We start from the raw sequence: 23,269 nt of genomic DNA on the forward strand, positions 1-23,269 counted from the left end.
TTTCAAAAAAAAAAAAAGTAATGTACAGTATGGTAAAGAAAATGCACACAATGACGCATCCTGTCAGTGCCATCCATATATAGCAAATTCCTGTTTTTTCTTTTTTTTTTTTTTTTATTGTCACAGAAAGTTTTAACGTTTGTTAAAACTTTCCCATTCATAAAATGTGTTGCAACACAATTTACGGGAAATGTTCTCAGGAAATGTGGTTTTCACTCAAGAATATTAAGCAACATATTAAGCAACACACTCAAAGTCACACCCTCATGTCTGTCACTATGAAAAGCTGCATACAGTATGTCGGTGTTTGCATAAAACAAATTTTGACTGCAAAAGCAAAAGTGAACAAACGACTAAAAGTCATGCTTATTACTGGTCAGACCATCCACTGTGTTTATTTGTGTTCCGTTTCATCCATATTAGAATTGGCAATAATGAAATGACATTTATTAAAGAAAATAATAATAATAATAAATACAATGAGATAGTTACAATAATGCAGTTTCTTCATCTCCAGGTTCAGACAGTTTAGGATACATAACTCCGTCAATTTCCTTTAAAAATTAATTTCCAAAGTGAAAACTGACTTTTACGTACTCCACCCTGTGCCACACCAAACTATAGTTTATAAGTGTTGCTTTTGGGCAACTGACGCTGAAAAATTCACACTTGACAACAAAAAAGAAAAAAGAAAAAAACAAAGCAAAGGTAACAAAATGATCACTGTGATAATTTGCTCTCTCAAACAAGTTTCACTTTGTAGTGTACTGCCTGGATGATGGGAAAATCACATTTATCACAGTCAGCATTTTACAGTAACTATATATGCTTTGTAGTAAATGAGCTAAAACAAGCCACAACACTGGTGTGGTTATTTAATGGGCCAATACAGAAAAATACAACACAAACAGCCACAAATCTGTCATGAAATGAGATCAAGTGCTGCACGTATCTGACCTCTAACCTCTTCTTTTAAGGAGGAGGCATTTTTCTGACTGAAATCCTCCACCATTCCCACAGAACATTTCCTCCCAGCATTTTTGAAAGACCTGTTAGACTGGGATCAACAGCTTCTTCACCACTGGCATCTTTTAATCCGGTTTCAAACTGCCTCCCAAGCTACCACTAATCCTATAATTAATTTAATGCAGTGGCAGTATTTTTTAAAACAATGTTTTGGTGAAATATCTGTTTTTATTTTCCCATATTAAAAGGTTTGCTCTTCTCAAAGTAAGTAAAAAAAAGACCCAGGGCCAAAAATGCAACCTGAACAGTTTTAGCACGGTACATGTTTTCTTTGTTGTTTGGTCTGTGACTTGGTTTCTTTCATTGTCTTTAAAGCATTTTGTAAATACCTTTTAAGAAAATGTCATATAAATGCAGTTAGTTATAATTAGAATAACACAACAGGATATTAAAGGACGCTTTAATTTATTACTCAGGTTTTGTTACAGGTTGAAAATGTATCTAGTTGCTTTACTGTCAAGTTACATGACATTATTGTTTTTTATTATACATTATTTGTGCCTGGGTCAATCCTGGCCTATCCTATGTATAGTCAATGTCAAAAGCACTGTGCCTAGAAAGAGGACACAAAGTCCTGCATGTACAGTGCAGTATGTATGATGAAAGAAAGACATGACTGCATTCCTGTCAGCACAAGGCAAACCTCGCCCATCTAGAGCACCTATGCTGGCCACAACACACATTAGTGATCATTTGCGGTGCTTAATGAATTTGTTGTAATGTTTGGTATGTACTGTCAAAATTACATAGGGACCCAACTAATAATAATTAGCAGGTGAAACAGAAGGAAGGTTAGCATCAGCACACAAATCACAACCACAGAGAATCAAAGTGAATGAAAAGTAACAATTTAAATGCCTTTGATGTTCCCAGTACACCCCACACATAGTTTGTAGATGAATCACGACATACCAGGAAACAAGAGGAATCTTGCTGTGAAACATAATCTTTGTGTTTGATTGCTGTTGTCATGGTCACCCCGGTCACCCTCTGAGGCCCACGATGCAGTGCTTCCTGGCACCGCTGTCATAATCTGATGGATGTCTTTAATTACTGCAGGCTGCAATCCTGTCTCACACACACACACATACACACATACACACATATACACACACACACACACACACACACACACACACACACACACACACACACACACACAAAGCTATACTTTGCATCCAGCCTTTTCTCAGACAGTCCTGGATACATCGTCATCCAAACTATGGCCATATACCCAACATACATCCAAAAGGACATTTTCCTTCTGCTCTCATGCACAGAGCATATATGTTTTATTGCAGCAATCTGAAAACACAGCAGCTACACTACTGCAAAATGTGAAGCCAAAACCCATAAATATTTCTTCAATTAGCTGTCAACAACTGCACATAATTGCTAATTTAAAGTGATTTATTTGCACAGGAACAATTCGTTTAGGTGTCAGGTGGAACAAGTCAGTGACAGTCACTAAGATGTAGAATCTATATTATACGACATACAGTGTTAGCTCACTCTGTAATTCAGTACTTACTATCTATTCACACAGTACATAAAAGCCAAGTTTCCTGGAATGTCAGAAAATGTCAGCTCACGATGTAACGCTTAAGAAAATTGTTCCTCTCTACCAAATATTTTGGCAGGCTACTTTGACATTTTACTGATCAACCTATTAAAGAATGTTATTGTTCTTCCAATTAATTCATGATATCATATTCAACTCAGTTCATATTCCAGAAGTGGTCCATCTAGCAGAGTAAACACAATCCATACTCAAGTAGGGAGCAGATGGAATCTGCTACATCTGACCACAGGCTGCTAATAACAATGCAAGCGATGTGCACAATCCTCACCATCACTACACCATCCCAAGTGACTTTTGAAACCTCTGTAAGTATTTCTCTCCTTTTTACTAAATACTGGGCAGCACTTGCTGCTGAATCATACTGACGCCAGTAGCCTGCATGCACAGCCTAACCCTCAGAAATAAAAATTCCTAGCCATTTATTGTTTTAGCTTACTTTTCAGAGGTGTTGTCTTCTTATGCGAATAGGTGCTGTCCTAGATTGGCAGACAAAATAGTTTTAAGGATAAATTAAAGACTAAAGGTGGCTAAACATTTGTAGGTTGAAACAATATACCTTACAAAATACTGTGTTCATCAACTGTAATTCTGCATCTAGGTGAAATTGTATGTTTGAAAGCGCTAAAGCTGCTCTTTATAAAAGGCAGGTACTTAAAAAGGTAAAATATGAATAATATAAGTAGATAATATCTACATAGGTAGTGACATCAATGCACTAGAAAGGGGACTTCATCTTTCACACAACTGTACCTTGAAAGGAGGATTAAATCATTGTGTGCCCCTAAAAGGAGTTTGTCTTTTAGGAGGTGGTGAACTACTGTGGAAATCAGATTTTTTCAAAGGCATTTCAATACTAAATTTAGTTTATTTATTTATTTATTTATTTATCTCTGTGAAGTGGACACTACAATTCATATAGATTTCTAGAAAGCACAAGGAAAACCGGTGGGGCATTTCAGAAATTCCGGGACTGTGGCAACAAAAATTGTTTTAAAATTTCACCCCACCAGAAAGACAATTGCACCCTGTGAAACGACAAATACTTTTAATGTGACATATGTGGTGTCTTGTAACTCCCTAAGTTTTTTTTCCTAAAAGTTTTATTCCTAAAATCAGAGACGTTAGAGGTGCCAAGAGAGAAAAGCAAAGGAGCGAACTGGCTTTGGATTCCAAGGCTAGGGAACAGGTCCTGAGTGAGGTGGAGTCAGGTTTTCCGTCAACATGTTTAACATTACCATAACCCAAACCTAACCTTTGCCCTAGCCCTAACCAGCCAATGATGCTTAACCTGACCCGCACCTTACCCCCCTTATAAGCTATATATGCCTACTTCCCTACCTAGGAATCTAATGTTCTTTTGCAACCACAAAGATAGAGGGTGGTGAGAATGAATGCATGAATAGATGCTGATGTATCCATGAGTGAATAAGGGCAGTTTTAGAGAGGTGAACTGAAGATTTTGACCACCAAAACTTAGGTTAGGGAGGGAAATGACTAACATTCGCGTCTGGAATTAATCCCTGAGTGTTTTTGCATTATACAGAATCATTTAATGTGTTTTAATCATTCAATGTTAATCTGTGTGTGGTATACTCAGAGTTTTGCTGAAACAGAGCACTTCAGTGAATGAATGAGTGATTCCAATAATGTGACATACAGCCCTAGAACCATGTACTTGCTCCTGTGAATCAAACATAAGCGAAACTGGCCGCCACATGAACCGGAAAACCACGCGTAATGCTGAAAACACGGTGTATTTCCATCCACAAACGATGCCAGCAAATATTACATGGAGGCTTCACCTTAACTTCTTTACGAGTATATTTCGTCCGTGAGTAAAGTGAAACCTCTTCCATTGAGGACGGAAGTAAAATCACATGCTGCGGCTGCAGATCTACGCAGGACGTGGAAACGGTCAATGCTAAAAAAAAAAAGCCACCAGAATCGCGGGAATAGCGACAGGACGGCTGCGTCTGTTTTCACAATTGTAAACCCAGGCAAACGGGCTGTCCACCTGAGCAACGATGAAGACACACGTGAGAGTGTCCGTTTCCAGCTATAGCGCGAGGTGAATATGAATGAAGAATGACCAATGGTAAGTATTTAAAATAAATAAATAAATAAACGTACAGCATGGAAGTTAACTCATATGTTCCAAAGTGGTGACGCACTGAATTAAACTGACTGTTACACTCACCAAACTTCAGCCCGAAGCCTGGTCGCTGTTAGTACGGCGGATGATAAAGTAAACACACGCGAGGTGTGCTCCATGGAAATTCAGCGGTAGTGTGGCGTATTCGAAACTTACCGGGAGCCGACCTCACGCGCATCCGTCTCCCTGCCTTCTGTATCAGCGACTGGCTGATTTACTGCGCCTGTTGCCTTAAAGGCTTTTCCCAAACGGGGAATTCCGTGTGAATAACTTCCCTTGTACCATTCAGAAGGAAACTGAAATAGGTTTAGGATTTACGGGAATTGACCTGTGGCTTACAGGAACTGGTAAACTTGTGTGGGACTGATTTTATTTCTCCACTTCAATCAGTGTTTACGTACGGTTAACAGGTTAGAGATTTTAGAGATTCAGATAATCATTTGCAGAAATACCAAAACGAAAAAAAAAAAAAAATATATATATATATATATATATATATATATAGATATAGATATCTATATGTATATCTATATCTATATATAGATATAGATATACTGCAAGTTATAAAAAAAAATATCATAATTTTACACAATGGCCCCCTTCAGAGTGAGGACTTTAACTGAGGCACTCAAAGTGTAGCTATCTCCAGTTGCTTTATGCACTACAACCAATTTTAGAAGATTATTACATTTTTTTTTAACTACAGCTATCAAATACACGTAGTGAAGTAAAAAGTGTTTAGAGCAATGCTGAATGGAAAAACTAAGGTTCCTATAGGTCATTTATCTGCCTCATGGAAGTTTTCAGTGAACTTATTGTAGTTATAGCAGCTGGGGGTGTAATGCTCTGCTGTGGCAGTTCTTGTAGTGGCTTTTAAAATGCAAGGTCACACCACAGGGAACAATTGAGTTCCTTGAGAGAATGACAAATATTAGTTGTTATCCATGCCACTGTTGTGCAAGGTATGAGATTTGCTTTGATCATGTTTCTCTGCAGGGTATAGTAACAAAGCTGTATTATAATGAACTGACATTTGAAGAGTTATTTGGGTACCTTTAATGAAAAATGTTTGGGTGCGTTATGAATGAAAACTGACCTGTCTGTCTCCTTCTTTCCCTGTATCCCACACTCTGTGACCCTGTAACTCTCAGCCTCTTCTTTGCATCAGTCTCCTTGCTCTTCTGCTTCTACCTCTATCTCTGTCCTGTGACAGCATTAGGCCTGCCAAAGAAGTTAGTGACAGTTACATAATTGTGCAAACTGACCTTGACAACACGGTAAGACAGCGCTTCTTTTCACACATATGTTTATTTTCCCACACTACACCCACAGGCAATAGACTTTTACTGTCATCCAGGAAGAAGCAAGCATTACAGTTAAGCAGTGACAGCTCAAGGGATTAAGCTCATCAAATAGAGAATGTATGTGTTTTAAAGCACATGAATTACTCTGATAAGTTGAACCAAGTTAACTGTCATAATTAGATGAGACAGGAATACTGTAAAGGGACGCAGAGAAGTAAGAGCAGCGCTTGAAAAAAGTGCTGAGACATAGGTGATTTGGATCATCCAAAAGCAGCTGCAACCTAATATATGGTATTTTATATATGTGTATGTATATGTATATATCTCTTCATGCCTTGATGCAAAAGGTGCAGTCATACAAGTAAAGCAAAACAAGGAAGCATGTTTGTTTTGGAAAAAAAGAAAAAAAAAAGATACACTTAAAGGGTGAAAAATGGTTCCGGTTTACATCTGTAATTCCTCAGAAAGCCCACAGCTGGTGGCACACACTTCCTGTCAACATCAAGAATCTGTGGTTTTTGGAAATTGGTCATATTATACTGCACTTCGGACAGTTGCTCAGGATATTACAGTAGAACTATAATGTGGAAAAAGTTGCATTTAAGCCAAGTGATTCTTTGCTTTTGTGTGAACCTGCTTGGAGGTCTTGATAAAAAACATCAACACTGTTCAGGCTTTTTTAGGTAAATTGTCAGTGTTGTAGACTTTTTTTTGTCTGTAATATTAACATTTAACATTTGTTTCCTGTATGGGGAACCCCTTCTCACAAGGGGCAACAAGGACTTTTAAGCTTAAGTTGTAAATATAGTGTCACAATTTTTTTTATATAACCAAAAAAAAAAAACCACCTATAACATGCTTTGAAAGCATTCAGATGTTTCTAGTTGAATGAATGAAAAATCTTCAATTGTATTACTAACTGTGACTGCTGTCATGTTCTCATTTGTTCAAGAGAGGAAATATCACAGCCTTGCTGCACAACTCATCCTGCCTGATCAATTCTGCCTCATCCATCCAGAGACACAAGCTGCGTTGCGGCAAACCAGACACTGCGGTGAGTAATAATTTTCTAGTTGTCAGCTAAAATGGTGATTGTACATCTTACTTTTGTTCATTTGTTCTTGTTTTCTTTTTATGTCTGTCCTTCATTTTCATTAAGTAACTTTCTTGGTGTATAATTTAGTAATGTATGAGTCCCTGAAATGTTATGAAAACTTTTCTACACATGAAGAGATTAAAGTAGCTTTAAGGAGCCTGTAGGGATGGGCAATTCTGACAAGCTCCTTTGTGATGGATTTGCTGAAAGCAGCATCCCCAGCAAGGACCACCTCACCCATCAACCTTTGGCCAACTCCACAATGCAGTACTTTCCACTGTCGTATTATCATCATGATGCATAGCAATAGTCCAAAGGTGGTTGACTGAGAACACCAGTTTCATTGTTTGTGGTCATGCATGGTGGACACTGTATTATTCAAATGTTTCAAATGACTCATATACCTCTGTTCTGCAGAATGTTCTGAGCATCTTGCACAATCTAACCTGCAAAATGAAGAATTTAAGGCTTCCCCACACAGATGTACTGGTCATGTCTGTCCTAAATTCAATTCGTTGCCCTTGTCTTGAGAAACAGAAACCGGTAAGTCGAGCCACATTTAATTGGTTAAAATAGGGTTAGGGGGTTAGGGTTAGACGTAGTCTTCTGTACTTGTCAAATGAAACTTTGAAAGGGCCCAGAGCAGGATGACAAACTTATGAAACTCTTTTAGTTTCTGTGTGACATTTTGGCATATTCTGTAACTGACAAAGATAATGGAATGTTGGAAGGCTGTAAAGTTTCCTTCTGCCACATCGTACGTGACTCACCAATAGCTTATGAAGCCGGTCCACTGTGTGAGTGTATCCAAACATGATCCACACAAAAATGGACATACAAAAGGTATTCACATTGCACTTCTGTTGTGCACTGCACTGAACAAAATACTTGTGAAGAGAAGTTTGGTGTCAGGGGCTAAAACGGAACATTTCTGTGTTTTTGGTTACCGTGGTTGCATTTTCAGCTAAGGTTTTCAGGTTTACACCCAAGTTTCCAAATGTATCATTTTTATTTATTAGCTCAGTATGGCAAGTTGGAATTTAATAAAATAATAATAAAAAAACATGCCCTCGTCAGCCCAGTTAGGCCTATGTATTTTGCAGTTCAACTGTACTGCATTTTGAACAGCGTTGGGTCAGAATCAAACTCAGTGATTCAGGCTCATAGTTGAAGTCTGACTCATACAGCAAAGCAGAGTCTCTACAGAGTGTCAGGCCTAACCAGACTAGCACATGTTTTAAATGCTCACTCACTCTGTGACATGATAGCTTTTGACTTTTTTTTTCAAGGTCCTTGCTTTTAATCAAACATACCTGAGCTGTACTTTGATCAAACAACTCCAAACCCCTACATCAGATTTGTCTTAGATTCTACCCTTGAAACTTGTTACTACTAGCTACAATAATACACAATATAATTTAGCATTATATTGAACTGATATTTGTGAGATCAATTCAATTGTATATTGGTTATAGGACTAAACTCATGTGTTAACTCCTATTGACTAGACTAAAGGACCCAACCAGAAGTTGAAGACGGCAACGACACAAAGGAGGAGTGGGCAGAAAAGAAACAGGGAGTCTAAAAAACTTTGCAGAGCCAAGGAAATCATGTCCACCATCACTGAGTGTTACGAGATGCTCAATACTCTATTAATGGACACCTGAGACCGAACTCAAGTACATTGTGAAGCAAAAAAAAACCCTGCAGCTCTTCTGTACTATAGAGTCCTTCATTGGATTATGCAAGAGGAAGCTCCTGCTTCATTTAAGCTATCCTGTCAAGTACCAGTATATTTCTCTTGCGGTTGTTTTGGGTATTGTATGACTACTGACTCTTCAGATAAGTTTCCAAGCTACACAGAAACAAGCTATTTAACCCAACTGGAAAAAAAGAAGGCCGTCCAACATACTGGACTAACACACTACTGTGTTTAGGACCAGCTGTGTTACTGCATGTACCACCCACCACCATGCAGAATTCACAAGAATGACTCCATAAAAGGTGAAAGATTCACAATGCAGAGAAGCTCTCAGACAGTTGAAAGTGTGTACAGTAAAAATTTAACTATTTTGTAAGATTAAGTTTAAGTTGCCCAAATGAAGCTAGAAGGGTTTTTTTCAAAGCAATTTGACTGTAAAGAATATTCTATGGCATTCACTTGCATTTAGCAATGACTACTTAAGCATGACCAGGAAACATTAAGGTGCTCAAATACAGTTTTGCTTTCACTTTGGATTTGAATGACTGGCCCTGGCACATCTTTGTTATTTCTGTTATCTTAAGATCTTATCTTTTTTTTTGTCTAGGGAGTTGTTTTAGGCTGTGTGTCAAGTCATTGGTACTCTTCTTAAGATGACATTGTTTTGATTAATCACCGAGTATCAATGGACAGTTTAAAAGCACAATCTGCCACAGATGGTTGAGTTCCGCTCACAGGCCTGACTCTCTTCTGGGATACATTTAAGAATCTCTCGTCACATTAGGTTGGTGCGTTGATAAATGGTACCTGTCTAATTGAAAAAAAAAAAAAAAAAAAAAAACATACTAATGTACTGTAACTTGGGGAACCAATGTGCTCAACTGCCACATTTTTTTTTTTAAATATGCACCCCCCCCCCCCCCCCCCCCAAAAAAAAAAAACAACATACAAGCATGCAACGTTTATCAGTAGTGATGGCTATCACCATTTTCCTTTACTGTTGGGGACAATACATAATGCATTCTCATTTTGCTAATTTTTGTTTGTTAAATGTTTCATTTTTAGCACATAGAGCAAGTAATATTGGATATGACCCACACTATATGTATTACAAATATATTTATAGCTAAACTAATGCAAAAGCTAATGCATTACTATGTACTTCTTACCTTAAATGATCTCCAGTATTACAGAACTGTAATGTTTTCTTCCTCTTTCCTCAACAGACGGTCACAACTCCATTAAAGCTGTCTTCACGACACATTTATTGATGGTGGATATACATGGCGTTAAGTGTAAAACTGTATCCAGGCTAACAAATGTTGTAATCAGAAAGAAAACACACCTGTCCAGTCTGTTCAGTCTGTTTCCTGTCATGTAACATAAATGCAGTTTGCTTCTTGGAACTTGGAACAAATGCCTTACTTCTTAAAGATTATCGTATCTAATCACTGATCAATAACTTATGAATGTCTGGTGGTTAATGAACATTTAATATGCACCTCAAGAGGCCTTTCACACTTGTTGTCCCCACCGGTGAATGAACTGTGTGGGGTTATAAATAGTGTCTGTTCTATCAAGCAGAGAGATCAACCAAAATGACTGTAGTGTAACTATACTTTTGATCCTAAATACCTTAATGCACTGAATAGTGCCTCAATAGAACCACTTGAAAGGAAAAAAAACAACTGCCACTTTATCCAGGTGCATTTAGGTTTCATACAAATTCAAATAAAAACACAAATTTTAATTCTGTAGAACATTAAGAAAAGATGCAGTCATTGTTCATTTGGTGAAAATTAAAAGGGAATAAGAAAATAAATGACTCATTTCACTGTATAAAATGAGAGGGGGGAAAAGGGGATTGAGTAAATGCTACATTTATCTGGAAACATCCAGCCTATGTTGGTAACCTTAAGAGAACTGGGCACAAGCATTGCCTATAAAGTGGCAGTAAAGGGAGCACTGACTTTTAACAGGTAGTTAACTTTTTGGACCGGTCCCTGCCAAACCTAGGTGATATCAACCCAGAATTCCAAAAATGTTCCCATAAAAAAAACCAGTTGTTTTTTTCAGTAGTCAATCATATTGCACTACAATAGTAACATATCCTGTTTGGGAGGAAGCAGGAGGCAGATGGAATTAAGGAATATATTTCAGTCACAGTTGACTGGGAATTGAGATATAGGGGTAATCACACGCACCTCTAATGATTTACACTTTATCTTTACTTTCTTTTTCACATTTTACAACCCACTTCTTATCTTGCACCTACACTCTTGATCATCTGTCCTCTATTATTATCCAAGGATTCACCAATAGCTTTAATTGCCAGTACTGAGACCAAAAACAATTAACTGGAAATGTTTTTTTTCCTCATAAGAAATTCTTAATCCCCCCATATCCTCTAGTTTCACAGCAATAATGGTTATGTGTAGGAGCTAGTGGAGACAGCAGCGACATTGTGGGCAAATCCAGCCATAATGAGCTATGTTCGTTTTTCCTGCGTCAGTCATATCAGCTACTGATATCATGAAAATGACCGCAGTTTAATATACCTTTATCCCAGGTAAGTCATTATAATTGTGTTAGAAAAAAGGGCAGAACTACTCTACAATTGTTCCTTAATGGCTTTATTTTGGATTTTTCTAATCTGTATTTTGGTCCAGACGGCAATTGGAAAAGCAAACACAGTGCTGTGGGACTGTCTGCAGATTACACCACTGTACTGCTGTGAAACTAGACCCGTGTATGAAAACACACGGTGGAATGGATGAATGTAAAATTCTAGTGAGTTTTGGTGAAACCCTGTGATGCTCGCTTGAGTACCGGTGTATCCCTATTTTCCCCTAATTTTATCCTCCTTCTGACAGCCATCAGATGCACATCCTCCTGACCCCACACTCACAGCAGAATTTGGCGGATTCAACAGGGTACTTGGTCCCGCAAGCATGACAGAACTTGCTCTTCAATCCACCGTTTCCTATGTCGGACCCGCCATCGACATCGTTCCTGAGAAATATAACAAAAATGGCCAAGAGCAGCAAGGTTAGAATCTATGAACGTTAAGTAGATGTTAAAGATATTTTAAGGCAGGGGGTAATGTTGTTAATGACAGCCCCAGTTAAGGGTCACCACAGCAGATCCCCACTTGTTTCTGTTTAACATAGAAACAAACCTCTAAACTGATACAGTAAAAATGCTCGATTTTCAGTTTGTCTGTCTTTATGTATCTACTGTACACATTTTTAAAAAGTTTTTTTTTTTAATTTGTAAAGACCACAGGCAACATACACTACTCAATAAGTTAGGGATATTGTTATTTACATGAGTGCTTTTCCTATTTGGTCTGAATTTTAATGAAATAAGTAAAAGTTACCTTTGATATTACTAATAATGAATGAGAAAAAACACCATTTTCATTAGTATAATATTTATTACCCCAAAAATTTAGACAATAACGTCAGTAGCGGGTGTTTCCACCATTTGCCGCAATGACAGCTTGACAGCAACGTCTCATGCTCCTCACTAGCCTCATGATGTTGTTCTGAGGCAATGCATTCCACTCTTCCACAAGTGCTACACGCAGTTCTGCCAGGTCACATGGGGGTGGGGTACGATCATCAAGTCTCTGCTTCAGCTGGTCCCAGACATGCTCTATGGGGTTCAGGTCAGGGGACATTGCTGGTCATACCATATGAGGCACTCCGACTTCCTGAAGTCAAGCTGTGACAATTCTGGCACGATGTGGTGGAGCATAATGCTCCACCACATCGTGCCAGAATTGCGAACCCAGCGAACCCTCTCGACTATGTTGACCTCAGCGTATCGCTCACCTCGCCTTCTCCAGCAACACTGACGACCATCATTTCTGTGCATGGTGACCCGACACTCATCAGTGAACAGGATGGTAGACCACTGCTGCATTGTCCAGGTCACATGGTCTTGTGCCCACTGCAAACGTTCACGGCGGTGTCTTGGTGTCAGTGGAGTCACCTGCAACGGTCGTCTGGCATTCAAGGAGTCGGTTGCGAATGGTTTGTCTGGAAACCCTAGTACCCCTCACATCTCGTAAACGGGCCTGCAGCTGTGTGGCAGTTACATGACGATGTCTGAGTGGATAGGTCCTTAGGTATTGGTCATCGTTGCGGTCTGTTACTCGTGGGGCTCCACTCCTGGGTCTGTCACGAACTCTGCCAGTAGTTCTGTGTCTTGATGCAAGTCTACTGATGACACTTTGAGACAAACCAAGTTCACGAGCAACATCTGCCTGCCTGCCACTGACCCAAAGGTGCGCTATGGCCAGGTGGCGCTGCTCGTCCGTTAAGTGACATTGTGTGTTCATGGCTGTTTGAATGATGAACTTGGAATGACTTACTGACAATACCAGCTTTTTATACCCACAGAATGTTGAAGTTGATGCCATATTGAAAAGGGTTCTTTTAGTATTTTTTGGTATTGGCCCCAATATGTAAGGCACACTGTACAGAGTGAGACCATTACGTGGAAAACACAAAATGAGGTGTGTCTATCACCCCAATACAATTGCCTCCCTATCCCACAAATCTCTGAAGTGAAACAAACACCGTATGTATGACATCCACTGAGTCTCTCACAATATCCCTAACTTATTGTGAGTAGTGTATTTTATACTTCCTGTGAACCTCTCTTCAGGTAAGACTTTCATACTGCAAAACTTGTCATTGGAAAGTGAGAACAATGACAGCACAAAGTCGCAGACCCTGCATGTCAGTTCCCTTTGTGCTGTTTCAATACATTTACCATAAATAATATAGTATGGGTGCACTGTAAATTTAAGGGCAGCTGGTTTGACCCCAGTGCTTTGAGGAGAAAGGCTGGTCTGCTCTAGTGGCTCTCTTTATGTACAATTAGCCGTAGTCTTTTACAAAATATAACTGCAAACTGTAAAGATTCTTTTGTTTAAGACACCACTGTGTCAGAATATTCACATAAGAATGGGCCTTATCTAAAGAAACCTGAAAAGCTAGATTAAAATAAAATCTAATCTAATCTAATTTGTTGATGCCTTGTGAGTTATCTTACCTAGATATATAGGTATCTACTTTCTTCTTGTTGACTCCCATTCCAGAATGAGTGTTCCTCACCGAGCCGTAGCCGGAGCTCGCTGATCGCATCTTACTTCCCACGCTAACACAAGGATCAGAGACAAACAAAAGAGAGGGGAGACAACGAGGATGTGTCAAATGTGAACCACTTGAAGGGCAGGGTTGTAGTTCAGCTTCTGCTGACCTGCAAATTTATACTGAGGCCATCAGTCAAACATAGTATTGAAACCTTAGACATCGCTATATATTAATCAACTGAACAATGCCTTTTACGTGTTTGGGCTAGCTTGCAGTAGTGAAACTGCAGCATGCGTGTGAACTGACCCTGATGGAGGGCTTGTGAGGCCAGAGGGATTAATCCTCACTGAACCTGCAGAGGAGGCCTTATTAGAGGGGATTCCTGGAGTGAGAGAGAGAAGGGAATGAGAAATAACAAGGTAGTATTACAAGACTTTATTTGTGTTACTGTAATCCACGTAATAAACTTAGCTTGGCTCAAGAAAAAGTCATTTTCATTTAGAAAATCTATTGCAAACACAAAGAACTTTGAGCTGTGAACACAACACCCTGTGAAATGAGGGATCAGTGCAGCTGTCTTACCAGTGGGCTGTCCAAGGCCTGATCTCTGGGGTAAACGGGAGGAAGCTGAAGGGATGGCTGACATAACAGGAGCGCTGGCTTTCTTTACAGGAGCAGGCTTGTACTGAGGACATATAGGAAGGCAACACTAAATAAATAAGTGCACAATACAAAACATTGCATGTGGAACATGGAGACATTGGGGTCCAAAAGCCATTTAAAATCTCTAATATTTTCACATAAACCTGGAAACAATCAGAAAGTTTAAGGATTTGAAAGAAATTTTAAAACATAAGAAGAATGAAGAAGAAACATTATGCACTATTTCTAGATCAGCAATTTAAGTAAATCTGGGGCATTAACTGACTTAACTCAAGGTCAAATTTCTTTGAGTTGTATCCTTTCCACTGAAGCGTGCATTCAGATCATGCCTCAAGTTTCCAGCAGATCTTTGGTCACAAAGCAGTATTGTGATAGTTGGTAAAAATGGCATCAGAGCTAAGAGAAAGTCTCAGAAATAAAATTGTTATTCTAAGCAAAGGGGGGCTTTCTCAGCAACAAATCATGGCTAGATTAAAGGTTTCTAAGAGGGGCAGTGCATGGAACTCTAAAAGGCAGAGAAACCAGTCGTCTCGTGCCTGAATGACTACCGCCCTGTCTCGTTAACACCGATTGTGATGAAGTGCTTTCAACGGCTCATAAAACCACACATCAGAGCCAGCCTCCCTGCATCATTCGACCCCCTCCAGTTTGCATATCGTCCCAACCGTTCCACAGAGGATGCAATATCCACTACCCTGTACTCAGTCGTCACTCATTTGGACATCAAAAACACCTACGCCAGAACCCTGTACATTGATTTCAGCTCAGCGATTAACACCTTCATCCCACAGACACTAGTGGAGAAACTCCTCCTACTCGGCCTGAACACCGCCACATGTCTCTGGATCCAGGACTTCCTGACCGAGAGACCACAGTCTGTACGGGTTGGAAAAAACATCTCTAAACCCATAACGCTGAGCACCGGTTCTCTTCAAGGGTGTGTACTCAGTCCACTACTGTTTACACTGCTGACACATGACTGTGCAGCCAGAAATGAGGGGAACCTGATCACAAAGTTTGCAGATGACACCACAGTGGTGGGACTCATCAAGGCAAACGACGAATCAGGGTACAGGGAGGAAGTAGATCACCTGGTGGACTGGTGCAGACTGAATAACCTGGTGCTGAACATGGACAAGACCAAGGAAATGATCACTGACTTCCGGTGGACTCAGCCTGAGCACGCTCCCCTCAGCATCAGGGGCCACCCCGTGGAGAGAGTGGAGAACATCAGATTCCTAGGAGTGCAGATCTCACAGGACCTGTGCTGGAAGAACAACACCTCAGCGATAACAAAGCGGGCCCATCAGAGACTGCACTTCCTGAGGAGGCTGAATAAAGCCTCTCTCCCCACCTGCATTCTCAGAACCTTTAACAGAGGCGTGGTGGAGAATATTCTGACATACTGCATGTCCACTTGGTACTCCAGCTGCAGTATGGCGGACAGAAAAGCCTTACAGAATAGTCAGGGGGGCAGAGAAGATTATTGGAGTTTCTTTTCCTACCACAAGCTGTTTTTATTACTGAACAGCTGAATCAACCACAATCATATCCACCAGACAGCTTAAATGGGTGTTTTACCCGGCACTGGTCACTTTTATGCACAGCACTGGCACTTTATTGACAGTTCCTGCTATGGACATGACTGGACAATTTTTTGCACAATGGGCGTCTTGCAATATGTTCGGGAGGGGGGGGATTGAGGGTGTTTGAGTGTGTTTGTTTCTTAGTACTTATTTAGTATTTATTATTACAATTTTATTTTTTTATGTTGACCTTCACTATCCTGATCCCAGGAAACGCTCTCATTTTGTCTGCACTGCAGTTGTATGTACGGCAAAGTGACAATAAAGCCTGATTTGATTTGATTTGATATGAAGAAACTGGATCAGTTGCATCCAAAGCACAATAAGGCTGGCCAAAATTGATCAAGCTTAGTTCCACCAGAGACAGAAAAGCAACTTCATCTCAGATACAAACTTTGGTAAATAAAGAGCGCAAGACACCAATCAGTAAAAGTAGAAGCCAACTGTCTCAGAAGATGAGTGACAGTCTCTAAATATATATATATTATTTTTATACACATTCAAGCAAAAGAAAGAATATTATAAGAATATTTTCCAAAAAAAATACAAATTGTCATGTTCATGTGCACAACATACAGTCACCAGTGCAGTCTCTGCATGTGTGTACCTGTGTGCGACCAGGAGGCTTCTTGGCATCTCCTAACTTGCTCTTGTTGGGTATACGGGCAGCCTGCTCCTGGCAGAACTTGATGTGTCTGTCAGCTGCACTCTCGTTAAACCTCCGCTGGCAATAAGGGCACTGAATATAGTCTGAATACAGCAGACAAAACAAGTGGTGAGAAAATATACTGCATACATACCCAATAATAACACCCAAGAAATCCAAAAATAACATACAACTAGTAGATAGAGATCTGACTCTGACTTTCCTTTGCAAGTGTAAACTCAGGAAAACATCCAATTCCACTTTCACATTTCCAGCCCACATTTATAAGTTTATCAGAAATGTTACCTACTTCCTCCTACTTGACTATGTCACATTTCTTTTATCATTAATTCCTAATATATGAACAGTCTAAAATGGAATTGTGGGAACTGTTTTGCTGAGTTTCTTAACAGCAATGATAATTCAATAATTTTTTACTGTAATCCTTCGTAGTTGCTTAGTTAATTGCACTTACTTTAGAGCTGTGTGTTACCTGGGTCATAAGTAGGAGGAGGAGGTGGAGGTAACGGTCCCCCATCCTTCATGACCTGAGTGAGGGCCTTGGCAGCCCGGATGGTAGCAATGAAGTCCTCATGTTTCTTGCGCCAGTTGGATGGCTTCTTCGGAGGCTCTGCCTGTCAGGAGGCAACGGAGAGGTGGTGCTTACACCAGTCTGTCTGTACCACGCCCAACCCACCATCCTAATGTGCTATCACGACTTGAACAGAATGTGCCGTTATTATCAATGAGTTGACTGATTACTGGGCATTTAGAATATAAGGTCACCTTACCTTATCTCTCTTAATGTCTCTAGTTTCTGTCTACGCTAAACAAACACACACACAACAAGTTATCTGAGCACAAGGTTTCAGGGTAGGTCTAGGGGCAGGTGTATTGCTCAATAACATGATTCCCACTCTCTTTGGAGAATAGGAATAGAATAGAGAATAGAAACTTGAAACTGGTTCTAATATTTTTGGCTCCTTATTGAGGACTTGCAATTAAGAACTGCCAATGATATGATACAAAGAGAACCATTTAACAACTAGATATGTCCTATTTATGCAACAAACAAAACTGGAGTCAAGACAACAGATTTTTTTTTTGATGACATCTTAACTTCAAACTGGGCACAAAAAGATAAGCAAAGTCTTGGTTACTCAGAGTGACATTCAGTGCCTTTAGACTTAAGGACAACCTCTACGGAGGTAGAGCCTTTATCTAAGCATTGAGGTTTAAAAGGATGTTGTCAAGCAGTAATTTGAGTCCTGCAACGGGCTCAAAGGAATTATAGCAGTGAAAAAAGATAGAAAGATAGAATTAAGACAGTTATGGTTGAAGAAAATGTCATTTCAGAAAATTTAGAATTTTGTCAGTTGAAGAATGTAGGTACAAAAGTGATTTTCTTTTTAAATGAATACCACCAGCATGGGTTGGCATGCTTCCAGACTATTCAATGTTTCAAAGCCAGAAATAGTGAGTGAAAGGCTCCTGGGCTTCAGCAGATTAATACTGTTGCTACAAAACATGTGCATAAATACAGAAGGAAAGGACAAATAAACAAAAAGACAAACAAACTTACTTTCTCAGTAGCAGATGAACTTTGTGACTGAAATACAATTGAAAGTGGTTTATATTTGAAACGAATCTGCCATTACAAAATACTGAATGTCCTAAATGCGACAGCAAAGATTCAAAACACTCGCTGTACCACAGTGATGGTCATTATGTTGGGCATATTTTAACAGTCGATTCTCTTCTGGGGACCAGTGACCCACAGTGGCTCTGGAAAGTATTCAGATCCCTTCACACTTTGTTGTGTTGATTTCATTTTAAATGGATGAAATTACCATTTTTCCACCATAATGAGAGAGTGAGAACATGTTTTTAGGATTTCTATTTCTATTTGTGAGAACTCTAAAAGCATTTGGATCCTTTGCTGTGGCACTCCAATTTGTGGTCCAAAGATTCCTATTTCTTTTAATTATCCTTGACAAAAGGCTGCGATCTGGTGACTGCGAAAGCCATAGGATATGATTCACATCATTTTCATTCTCATCAAACCATTCAGTGACACCCTCATACCCAATGGATGGGGACACTGTTATGTTATTGTCAACAATGATCATCTTCTCTGATCATCTGATCTTCCCTGATCATCTGACTGCCTGATCATGTTCTCAGTCACCTGAGACAGAGTTCCTCTTCTGATTTTCCTCACATATGAAACTAAAGCATGAGAATCACAGTCATCAAAGTCAACCACAATTATTAAAACCTATTTACTGACGTCTTTCCCATAGATCTAAATGCAGATGTCATATTAGTCACTGTCCCTATTGAGGTACTAGACAGTTGAGAAGTCTTTGTGACTGAAGCTCCTGCCATCCGTGCCCTAACAATGAACCCTCTTTCAAAGTCATTTAGATCTTTTCCTCTTGCCACCTTGATACAAAATCAGAATCAACTGAGTCTGCTCAGCATTTTTATACACTCCACAGGGCATGATTGGATGGTAATTCCTTAATTGTACTATGCAGTGCACCTATGTGGAAGCATCTGGATTTGTTATGTTTCTCCATTCATTTATTCAGGTTTGTTCTTTAATTTGTCACCCATCTGCATATATATGTACCTGTGTATATTTGGATTTTGCCAAACAGCATTTAAACGGCTCAGAGCACTTAAGTAAAATGATTATCTGGGACAAAAACTGAACCCCCTGGGCAGAACTCCAAACACTATGTGTGGTAAACATCAGGAAAAGCTCATGTTCCTTGGCTAATACCATGCCTCCCTAAAGCATGGTGATGACAGAGTCATGCTGTGGTGGTGCTTCTCAACAGTAGGAACATGGGGGTCTGGTCAGAATTAACAGAAGGATGAATGCAGCCAAATACACAGAAGTTGTTAAAGGAAACCTGTTCCAGACTGCATGCAACTTGAGACTGGTGCGACAGTTCATGGCAAGAACCCAAAACTGAGCTGAGCTGAGCTGAGAGACCAGCATATGGCAGTTCACAGATCTTTCCCATCCAGTCCGACGGAGCTTGAAAGGATCAGCCAGAAAGAATGGGGATAAACTGCCCATATCCAGGTGTGCAAAGCTTGTAGAGGCTTACTCAAGACGACTCGAAGACTTGTGGGTGGGGGATACAAAGCACTGAATTAATGGACTCAAGTTCTAGACACACCTCAAGGATAATTAAAGCAAACACTCTGCTCCAGAACGCAGTTCGGAATACCACAGCAAAGTTTCTAAATACTTTTGTGTATGAGAGATTTCAGTTTTTGATTTTTTACTAAACACTTCTAAGAACATGTTTTCACTTTGTTATTATGGGATATTGAGTGTGATTGATAGGTAAAAATGGCAGATCTATCCATTTACAATTAAAAGTACAACACAATAACATGTGCAAAAAGCAGTCTGAACACTTTCTGAAACCAGTGTAAGCTGAATTTAATTACAGCAACTGTCCATGATTGGCAGCAGATTTGCTGTTTTGAGCTGTGTGGCCTGAAAGTCTACTGCCTCTTGACTATTCTGTCCAAAAGCATTAATTGCGCTTAAATATTTAAAATGGAATGATGAATTAACAAATTACCTTGTGTTAAAGATAAATGAGCATTTTCATCAAAGTAGATAAACATTACCTTAACAAAACAAATTTCTAAACAATTTAATGATCACAGTCAGTGACAAGATATGAAATTCAGCTTCAAGTTTTATGACAGTTTCTGAGAACTTCCAATCAATAATCAAACTGAATTCCCTTGGGGCATTTTATGTTGGATTTCCATCCCGATCCTCAGGAGTAGTCTTACCTTTGGTTTGATAGGTTTAAGGACGGGGATGTCGGTGCCCTCAGCTCTCTGTCTACTGGAGTCAAAAACCTTCCTCCTTTTTGTTGCCGTCTTTTGGCAGATTTTCGCATGTTTCTCCTGTAGGGAGAGAAAAAGACACAAAATGTGTAACAACCACACACCGTAAAACCTACATCCGTTTCAACATGTTTTGGAAAACCCTCTTTTATCCTAGCTGTCACTTTGTTTCAATCACATTTACAAAATTTCGTTTCCAAACCTTCTAACCTCCTAATGTAGACACAAGCACACACCCTTTCACAGATACATCAACAAAAATAATGCACCATGCATTAATGTAGCCATTGTTAGCTGATGAGGCTGAGTACTTGTATAAGTGCATCAATTTGTGTATTTGCATTTCTAGGAAACAATATGTTCCAATAACTTATTGAAATCACTGGAGCTTCAATGTGGTAAAATCCGACTCTATATTATGTTTTAATGTAGTAAAGTAATGTTTAAAGCTAATACAGTGGCGGTAATAAAAAATATACATCATAATCATCTGTGACAAAAAGAAAAATCAACATGAAGTGTCTGAGTTAGTCTCCACTTGAACTACAATGCGCTTTAGCACAGACTGTACAATCTTTTGTAACTCTGCTGGAGGGACAAACACCATCCTTACATAATTACGTGATGTCTCCTGCCCTGTACGGAAGGTGCATTTGTTATGTCTCTCCATTCTTTTATTCAGGTTTTCCCTTTAATTTGTCACCAGTCTATATGTGTACAAGTACTGTAGTGTTTTGTCTTAATACTCAGTGTTTATTGTTCCTGCTCAGGGACTACAGATGAAAATTTGCTGGTAGCTAACTCTGGCATGGCTGAGAGCTATGCACTGTCCCTGTTAAATAAACAAATAAATAAAAAAAAATAAAAAAAATACTAAAGTAGACAAGCATATATACAAAATGCTTTACACAATAAGTCAATTATAAGCAAGTTTAGCAAGTCATTCCAATAGTGCATCAATCTCATTGTTAAAATGACAATTTCAAATAGCTAAAGAGTAAAAATCTAGCTTTTTTCTGTTTGATTCCTTGCAACCATCAACCACAATCTGCACTGCTCCTAGACTTAAATTTGACAATACATTTTAGAACTATAGTTAGGGTTTTAAATCATGTCATTCAAAATTTGCACACATTTGCTTTCACAAATAGCTTTACTGCTTTCAAATTTTCTATTAAGAGGTCTCCACAGGGCCCTGTTGGCTATTTGGATTGTAGCCAATGACACATTATTATCCAAACAGCTGATATCCTGTCAGCTGATAATCACTGTGGAAAATTATTGTCACAACAATGACCTCAGGACATCTTAGTGCATGCTCAACACAACAAATTCATCTTGTAAGACAGTATATTGGCCATAAGACCAATTTTTGGTTGACCTAAATCTACAGAATTTTGATTTCGTGGGGTATGCTCTCGTAACACTGCACTGTAGACGCAATGAATGGGGAGATGGCTTTTACCAAGACTTTAGGGAAGAACCATCTTTTACAGGTGTTGCATTGAGACAGATCCTCAGCAGGGGGAGCCTCGCCGTCTGCAAAAATAATATCAAATTGTGGGTAGTGAAGGTTAAATGTCATGGAGAACAGGAAAGGACCACACCTGACCCCCCCCTTAATTTACTTAATAATGATCACGTGCAGGGAAAGCACTGGATTTCTACAATGACACAATCAGTATTTGGAATATGGTAAACTGTTAGTTTCACTCTTACAAATTGTGTTTTGGGCATTGTTGTTGGCACTATGACCCAACCACAGTGTCAGTATATAGTTGCCTTAATTTGTTAGTTTTACATGGATTCCGCCAATCATTTCCAAATACTAAAAACAAGCCAGAGATAGTCAGGCAGCAGATAATGATTCTTCAATTGACTTTTGGGCCTATATATACGAGCCGTCGGGATAACGGTATACACTATGCAAGAAAAAATAACATTCGACGGTTTCTTGCAATTCAGGGATTTCATTCATTTAAAGGTTCATAAATTACCAGGATGCCAACACAGGATAGCTATACGGTGGCTAATGCAGGGATCACACCCATACACAGTCAGCAGCTAGTATCATCTTTGGCCCTGACGTTACCTAGCATTACAAGGGCTAAATTCCAAACAAAAAACAACAGCTTGCTGTAAAGCACGCGAGCGAAAGCAGTATTAAGTTCCCAAATTAAAGGGAAGAAAACTGAAACGCAGTGGGTCTCAACGAGCACAAAGCACCTAAAATACACCTGGACGGCATTTCCCCTCACCTTCCAATTCTTCCATCATTGTTATCCCTTGTCTGATGCTGCTGCTGTTGCTTCAAACGCGAGATGTAGGAAAAGGAAACGAGAGGACTCGTTCCCGCACACTTCCGGCTTCGCTACGACACAGAGAGCATGTCTCAAAATTCTCCATAGACTGCATGGAACTAGGACATTATATATTTCTTTCGCCAACTAATTTACATTAAATACAGAAAATAACAATATTTAGGGTGTTTTGTAAGTAACTGGTGGTGTTGTAACACCTAC

The 23,269-nt window shown here is 39.4% G+C and overlaps 1 protein-coding gene and 1 long non-coding RNA gene across 3 annotated transcripts; both read right to left on the minus strand.

The window, feature by feature from the left end:
- Positions 1–369: 369 nt before the first annotated feature.
- On the minus strand, positions 370–5,028 carry LOC121200845. Its single transcript, XR_005896565.1, has 2 exons — positions 4,917–5,028; positions 370–2,094 (listed from the first exon to the last, which is right to left on the minus strand). It is a non-coding gene; the product is annotated as an uncharacterized LOC121200845 (long non-coding RNA).
- Positions 5,029–9,824: 4,796 nt separating this feature from the next.
- zc2hc1a (zinc finger, C2HC-type containing 1A) lies at positions 9,825–23,067 on the minus strand. Of its 2 annotated transcripts, XM_041066364.1 has the most exons (10): positions 23,006–23,067; positions 22,213–22,286; positions 20,691–20,807; positions 18,445–18,471; positions 17,356–17,497; positions 16,824–16,966; positions 14,550–14,652; positions 14,274–14,349; positions 13,927–14,031; positions 9,825–11,874 (listed from the first exon to the last, which is right to left on the minus strand). In XM_041066364.1, exons 1-10 carry the CDS (start codon positions 23,022–23,024, stop codon positions 11,739–11,741), a joined length of 942 nt encoding a protein of 313 aa, XP_040922298.1. In that variant the 5' UTR covers positions 23,025–23,067; the 3' UTR covers positions 9,825–11,738. The 2 variants fall into 2 exon arrangements, with proteins under 2 accessions (XP_040922298.1, XP_040922299.1); XM_041066365.1 differs by lacking the exon at positions 18,445–18,471 and having other exon boundaries at positions 23,006–23,066.
- Between the last annotated feature and the right edge of the window lie 202 nt (positions 23,068–23,269).

Source organism: Toxotes jaculatrix, chromosome 20 (genome assembly GCF_017976425.1).
Source record: "Toxotes jaculatrix isolate fToxJac2 chromosome 20, fToxJac2.pri, whole genome shotgun sequence".
Taxonomy (NCBI): domain Eukaryota; kingdom Metazoa; phylum Chordata; class Actinopteri; family Toxotidae; genus Toxotes; species Toxotes jaculatrix.